The sequence below is a fragment of the Lepisosteus platostomus genome, chromosome 4 (genome assembly GCF_059453375.1).
Source record: "Lepisosteus platostomus isolate fLepPlt1 chromosome 4, fLepPlt1.hap1, whole genome shotgun sequence".
Lineage (NCBI taxonomy): Eukaryota > Metazoa > Chordata > Actinopteri > Semionotiformes > Lepisosteidae > Lepisosteus > Lepisosteus platostomus.
In genome coordinates, this window is record NC_142614.1 from 15,008,440 (window position 1) to 15,016,141 (window position 7,702).

At 45.2% G+C, this 7,702-nt stretch overlaps 1 protein-coding gene across 1 annotated transcript; it reads right to left on the reverse strand.

Annotated features, from left to right (window-relative positions):
- Positions 1-1,696: 1,696 nt before the first annotated feature.
- Positions 1,697-5,174, reverse strand: LOC148672760 (zinc phosphodiesterase ELAC protein 1-like). Its single transcript, XM_088628656.1, has 3 exons — positions 4,796-5,174; positions 3,478-3,975; positions 1,697-2,641 (listed from the first exon to the last, which is right to left on the reverse strand). The coding sequence occupies exons 1-3, from the start codon at positions 4,950-4,952 to the stop codon at positions 2,169-2,171; spliced, it is 1,128 nt and encodes a 375-aa protein (XP_088484782.1). The 5' UTR covers positions 4,953-5,174; the 3' UTR covers positions 1,697-2,168.
- Positions 5,175-7,702: the final 2,528 nt, after the last annotated feature.

Here is a 7,702-nt window from a genome sequence, read left to right on the forward strand (position 1 = left end):
CAGAGTGTAATAGCATAAAAATGATTATACTCACTTTACTGAGGTGGCATCTCGAACCCAAGCCAGTCCATTGCCTCGCCCACTAGCCTCCTCCATCGTATCCTGTCTCTCCAGGCATCTACATCAATATCCGCCTTACCGTTATCTTCTTTCACTGAGTCAAGCCAGCTTATTCTTGGCCTTCCTCGTGGCCTCTTTCCCTCAATACTCTCTGTTACTTCGTCTTTTATTAGGTCTTGATCTCTTCTCATTACATGGCCATACCACTGTAGTATTGCAAATATTTTGATTCTAAAGGATCTCATAAAATAATAAGACAAAAATGCTGACTTGGCAGTAGTATTTTTTTCACAGTAATAACTGAACAAAGAGGAAAACAGTGATTAAAAGCATTTAAAGAAAACTGATGCATTTAGTAAAGATAGAGAAAAAGAAATTAACTTGGTTTTACAGTTCATGTCTTAGGACAAAATGAAAAACTAACATAATTCCATACAGACGGTAACTCCTCATATCTTTACACCAGGTGAGAAAAACAGATATCAAATGTATCTCTTATCATGTACATGCATGTTATGGAAAGAATTCATGTGCAATGTTTTTTTACACATTCTGAAGGAGTATTTCCATACTTCTCATACTTATAGGCCAAATCATGATGCTTTGAGAAAACTCATGTCAAGGAAATACTGCATGAATGCCTCCCACAAGAGGAATGGAGTGCTTCTCTTTTTGAGCTAAGTTCAGTTCCCACTGAAATTCTCACTAAAGCTACCAATAGCGCTGTTACAAAAACTCTTAAGAGTATTTGGGTCACGCATTTCAAGTTCTTTCCTTTACAGATTTGTGAGCCATTGATTTTCAAACACAAAAATTTAGATTGTGTCGTTACTAGGTTGCTTGTTGAGAGAAGTGCCTGAGATATTTTAGAAGTTTAAAATATAAAATATAAAATAAAGTTTATTATTATTATTATAAGACATCTGTACTCACTCTTTTAACTGAATCAGAGCTTGGCTCACAGTTTGAACAGTGTATCTAGGCTAAGAGGCCACTAGGGCAGCAGAGGGGGATTAAGATGCTTTATATACTCAGTTTATGGCTGACTGTTTCAAAGCATATAATTATACTAATCCACCACATCTTCTTGCTGTGTCTCTGGAAGAAGCTCTCATTTTGCCTCAGGCTCTCCCATCTCAGACGCTCATATTGTCTTGGTTGTTTCTGCTGCCGGTGAACAACACCGTGAGTCACTAATGTGGGTGAAGGCTACATGGCATTCCACACTAAAAGGAGCCTTGTTCTCACCAGGGCAGCCACTGGCAAAATCCATTTCAAACAGTTTAAGCTGAACCGTTTTTATTTTTAAAATAAAAAAGGTTTCAAAGCAGGCCCACACACACCACATTGGTTCACCCACATTCATTTCAGCTTTTCACCGCGAAACACCATCGCTTTGCAGTTACACTTCCATTTAACATTAATGGGGGAAGACCTTAACTGTCAGCTTCAAGCTAGATAACGTCTTGAAGACCCTTTGCATTACCAAGGTGAGCTTGGTCAGCCATTTCATCATAAAGAGAGAAAGGAGCAGCAGCATTGGACCTGATAAACACGAGCACTGAAGGAACAAGAAAAGTAGCACTTATTAGAACAGATAAGACCCAGTTTAACCTCCACTGAAATCAGATTCAGGTTTAGAGTACGATCAATTAAACTTTTATTGTATGAAATAGATCCACTTTTAAATACAAAATAAGTGCCCCATCCCACCATACTAAAATAACCACCCTCAAAATAATTAAGCGGAATCGCATGGTGCTCCCACTCTAGCATCTGTAGGACAGGGTCTGATGAGCCATGCCGACATACCGAGCACAGAGCAAGCCTGCTTTCCAGCCGGTGGTGATTGTACTGTCAAGTTGTCTCCAAAGAAGGAGCAGGACACCAGGACCTCAGTCACTTTATGGCATCAAACCATTTTCTCTGGCATTATATTTCTAAAATGCCTGACAATTATCTATAAGAAAACTTGAATAAAAATGATTCCAACCAAAGCCATTTAAAATTAGGGGGTCATAAGGTTTTACACCTCAAGTCAATGTCGTCACATACAAAAATAGCCATGACACTTCAGCAGATAAAAACAATTCTATTTATCAAAAAAACTAATTGCATCTTTTGCTGGGAATAGGTATCGTTAAGAAGTCCTCGGCAAGGATAACTTCCCTGCCGTTCAGAGCTGCTTCGGCCTGCCTCTTGAGCTCCAGAACGTTGTCGTCTTCCTTTTCCTTGAGGAGGCTCTGGGGTTTGTACCTCTGGCTGAAGTGGTAGAGTACCAGCTGCTTGACTTGGCATGCCTCTGCCAGCTCGGCGGCCATGCTGGGCGTGCTGTGCCCGTGCTCCCAGGCCTTGTCTCTCAGGCTGTCCTCCAGGGTGGCCTCGTGGACCAGGACGTCAGCTCCGTGGCACAGCCTGCGCCCCGCGTCGCCCACAAGGCTGCAGCAATCCCCCAGGATGCACACCTTCCGGCCCGGGACAGCTTCCTCCAGCACGTCCTCTGGGGAAACCACGACTCCGTTTTCCAGCGTTACAGATTCTCCGTTTTTTAACCTCCCACAAATGGGTCCTGGCTTTACTCCTATACAGATATTAAAAAAAGAGCAGGTTAACTGATATTCCTGCACATTCTGGTTACCCCCAAAAAATGTGTTTGTGTTGGCCATTTAAAAAGCATGTACTATTGTGATGCACTTCCAACTGTACTCGTTCATTATGGGGTCCTACATTTAATATTCATTCTACAACCCCTTGCCACAAATTAAGGGGATTTTGTTTCACAATAAACAGCCCTGCTGGAAACTCAGTTCTGACACATCAAAACATCACACTTTAGAATCACTGTTGATTGCCTGATCACAAATTCCTTTGAACGTAAGAAAAAAAAAATCAGATCATACAATCATTTGATCCCATACAAGATCATAATATAACGAGAGCTTTTCCAATTGACATGACAAAAATTAGGTACTACAATAAACTTGCCACTTGCCCCACCAGGAGGAATGGAAACAATGGAATGGAATTTGGTTGTTCCCGTTTGGGTACCGTTTGGGGCTCTGACAAACTGCTCCACTTCAGCAGTTTTGGTACGGGGGCCACACCCCAGCAACTCTCCAGCTATGCGCCGCACAATGAAAGGCCAGAGAGTTGGGGTGGGGTGGGGTTTGGTCATGTTCTACTCAACACCTTCGACAGACAGTAGATGTGGATTTCGACAGGACGGCAGCGCGCCTGAAAGACCAGCTGTCTGCTCGCAAACCGTGGCGTCTAGAGGACTCCCACCTCGCAGAGCCACGGGGAGCTAATCAAGTCTGCGGAAAACAGATCCTTCTAACTGCAGCGAAGAGCCGCGCGCACACACAACGCCCAGGCCCGGCACAGCGCCGCTCCCTCCCTCCCTCCCTCGCTCGTTACCCAGCTCCTTCAGCAGCTGCACGTTCAGCTTGCCGGGCCGCGACCGCTCCTCCACCATGAAGCCGAAGGACGGGAGGCGGTGGAAGAGCCGGAAGGCCCTGACGACGAACTGCGGGCTTTCGAGGAGCGTGTAGCAGCCCTGTTCCGGGTCCAGCTGCAAGGTTCGGCCCAGCACCTCCTGGGGGTGCAGCCGCCCGCCGCCGTCGTCGTCATCGTCATCGTGGACCGGCTCCAAGCCGTCCGGCAGCCCCTCCGGGGGGCACTGGTCGTCCCCGGGCACCAGCTCGTGCACCACGTAGGGGAACATCAGCTGGGAGCCCGAGAGCGTGAGGGCGACGCGCAGGAACTTGCGCAGCCCCTGTGGGCCGTAGACTTCCACCGGCGGGGGGGGCTTGGCAGGAGCGGGGCAGCTGTGGAGGCTGATGGTGCACAGCAGGCCTGGCAGGCCGAACAGGTGGTCGCCATGGAGATGGGTGATGAACACCTTCGTAATCCTGCCTGCGAACATCAGACAGGGGGAGAGATATGGGCATTACAGCTCTGCCCATTCGTAATCACCAGGGGACTCCAATCCCAGCCCAGGAGTGCTGGTGGGTCTGGATGTTCTCATTCCAACTCAGCTCTTAACAAGGAAAACCAGCTGGCTACTGGTTTAACGCTTTAAAGAGACCTGGAGAACCTGCAGACATCCCGGCCCTCCGGGACAAACAGTGGCTCATTTGATATCACAATGTGGTATTAGCAGAATGAACTGTTATACTCTGTCATAACGTATTGTGAAGGGCAAAATGGTTTAATAAAAGCCGCATTTAAAAAAAAACACCATCACTACTAATTCATACTCGTGTTAAAGTACCAGACTCGCCTGCTTATTTTCTCTCTAAACGGTTAACGATAGTAGCTCCTTTAATTTAAATGTAAGCTCCTGCCTCCCTCCCAGAGACAGTTCTGTTTATCTTCCCCGTCTCCTACTATTGTATCTCTGGCCGGGTGTTCGCTCTAATCCCTACATTCAAGAACTGGAGATGCAACACGTGATCAACCGCGCGTGAGACCGACACACGCTCGGCTCCAGCCCAGAAACAGAACAGCCGGCCGGCTTTCCTCCCACGCAAACTGCGTGACGTCGACGTGACGTCACCGTCAGGCCGGCCTGGCAAGCTCCGAGCGGGCGAGTACAGCCGCCGGCTGCTTGCTAGCTTGCCTGATGAACCAACCTCTCCGTGTCACCACACAGCGCAACTGCTAAAGACAGAGAGAGAAAAAAGTTTTGCTCCTTTTTTGGTTTTGTCAGACGCCGCCGTACAGCCAAACTCACCAGCCTTCAGCTGGCTCTTCATGAGCTGCGTCTGCGTCCCTTCCCCGCAGTCGAACAGCCAGCAGTCCCCATCCGTGCGGAGGACCAGTGCCGAGGCTCCGCGGTGAGGCGAGGGGTAGGCAGATCCAGTCCCCAGAAACGTCAAGTCCATTGACATATCGTACTGAATACCAATATTTATTTTTTGCGAGTAACCCGATGGGGAGAAGAAAAGAGAAATAAAATACCCAGACCCCCACTACCTCATGATGGAAAACAGTGTGCGTGGAACTGACAGCGGCGTGATTTCTGGCTCCGAGCCCACTGGAACTATGTCAACAGAAAGCACACTGAACCTCTACCCTACTCCGGCAATACTTGCTTGACTATACTTCCCACAAATCCCTGCGGATTCCCAGAGAGCCAGCGGCACAGGCGCGTGCTGTGCCGGCGGATTGTGGGAGATGCAGTTCACAACTTGACGTTCCTATATGTATCTGTGAACAGGTTGCTGAATTAAGAGCGTTTAAGTCAGAAAATATTTAGGAAACTGAGAAGAGACCGCAATAAAGTTCTGTTTGCTGACTTTATAGGGACAAGATTAGAGAACGCTGCTGTACATTTGTGATGTAAAGTGTATCATCTCATCTCGTGATTTTTATTCAGCACTCAAGGGCATCATTTCAAATTTTATTCACATTTAGTTTGTCCTCTTCCCGTATTCTCAAGGGAAAGAAAATTATAAGATACCACAAATACCCAATTCCACTTATTTATGGAACCACATGGTACCACACTATTAAAGTTGGGTGACAGAGGTCCTAAAGAGTATACAATTCATAATGCAAGAAATTGTAAAGGGTTAATAAAGTGATGTTAATATTATTATTTGCAACTGTGATGATTGCTAACCTTTGCACTCTGTAGTCCTCCTTCTTATTCAGGTGGATAATAAGCTCTCGAAAGCAGTTCTTCATTCTGATTTTTGCCTACATGCAGGGGTTTCAGTCTCCATCCAGCTGGACTTGTAACAAAACAAATAACATAACATCACTTTATTAGCCCTATACAATTTCTTGTATTAGAAATTTGTCTTTTCGCATGCCCCAGCTTACTCTCCATGAGACACATAGACACACAGACAGGGCCAGCCATTTATACGGCGCGCCTTGAGCAGTTGGGGTTAAGGGCCTTGCTCAGGGGCCCAACGGAGTAGGATTCCTCTGCCAGCCATGGGATTTGAACCAGCAACCTCCCAGCCACAGGCACAGGTCCTTAGCCACAGAACCACTGCTCCAACCCAACCAAATCAAATCAGCTCATAATTGGCTGAATTGGACCAGTTCAAGAACTTCTCTCTGCTTTTCTCTCCAGGTGCTTTAAGGAGAGCTAAAACACACATTCCAGCCCTCCAGAATCAGATTTAAAGCCTACTGCATAACATTTTATTTGGTCAAATACCTAGGCGACCCCTGCCCCCACTGTTGTTTTTTGATGGGCTGTTCGTTAATTTTAAAAGCTTTAAAGGCATGGTACACACGCAACACAGTAACCCAAGCAGAACATCAGTGCAGCAGAGGTTAGGGCTCTGGACCTGTAATTGGACTTTTGTGAGTTCAAGCGTCACAGAGAAATGCTCTTTCCTCAGAATGCTTCAGATAAAGGCCAGCTGTGTAAATAATAATAATAATAATAATAATTGCTTACACTTATATAGCTCTTTTCTGAACACTCCACTCAAAGCGCTTTACAGGTAATGGGGACTCCCCTCCACCACCACCAATATGCAGCATCCACCTGGATAAATGACTACAGATACAAGTCGGTTTGGATCAAAATCATAACCAAAAACAATCATAATGTGAAAAACACTAATTGAAGGAGGTGCCTTGGTTTACTGGGCACACATTGGCAAAAAAGAGTTAAAAAGACAAGGAACGCCAACTGACCTTTAACCTGCAACTACATGATAGTTAAGTAGAGGAATTAAGATATTGAATCTTCCCCATACCTGATCAAACACAGCTTGTTCAAGCTATAACAGAGGAGATATCCCAAAGGCCAGATAGATAATCCCCTCGCCATATCACATTTCCAGCACTGAGTGATCCATTTCATAGCTGCTATCAGTGCCACGTTAACAAAACTGACCTCATTACCAGACACAACAAGTCAGACTACCCTCCAAAGAACAGAAATCAAGGCTCAGGTGGTATTCAAAATCTGTTATTTTGTTCCAGTATCATCTTGCAGGATGATATCAATTTTGACCACAAGCAAGACATATTCAGAAAGTTACTTCTCTCCATTTTACACATAGGATTGTGATGGATGAGTTTGGAATTACAGTAATAGCATCACATTTTCTAGGGTGCACTATATTCTATTGTATGTACTGCTTTATAAACTTAGAGTGAAGTTATCATTATTTTGACTAGCAGTGCAAAAACAAAACTGAGTCACACATACTTATGGGTGCTTGTCATGAGCCTTATACAATGGTAAGAGGATTGCATCAAAACATCCTGTTACTCATCTACTGTATACTCAAACAAAAGAGAGGAACTAATCATTTACACCAGCACTGAAAAGCAAATCACAGTAACAAGGTCAAAGAACTGTTGAAATATTAACATTGAGTGGATATTTATTAAACAATGAAATGTTTATGACAAGGCTTGGTACCTCTTAAGCAGGCTCTATACTATATCAAAGATTATATGATGCAAAACTATAAAACAAAACTGCCACCTGCTTCTATACCATCAGGTATAGAGAGTGGTGCTGCAGCCAGCACTACTATACCCCAGGAAACTCTGGTACTGGGTTCAATTCTTGATGTTGGTCCTTCTGTGTGGAGTTTGCATGTTCACCCTATGTTCATGTGGGTTTTCTTTTGGTGATCTGGTTCCCTCTGTCCTCCTACAC

Excerpts from the sequence above, each read along its gene's own strand:
- LOC148672760 (XM_088628656.1), bottom strand. The coding sequence starts at position 4,952 with ATGTCAATGGACTTGACGTTTCTGGGGACTGGATCTGCCTACCCCTCG. Across the intron at positions 3,976-4,795 it reads GAAGAGCCAGCTGAAGGCTG|GCAGGATTACGAAGGTGTTC; the intron begins GTGAGTTTGGCT and ends TGATGTTCGCAG. Across the intron at positions 2,642-3,477 it reads GCAGCTGCTGAAGGAGCTGG|GAGTAAAGCCAGGACCCATT; the intron begins GTAACGAGCGAG and ends ATATCTGTATAG.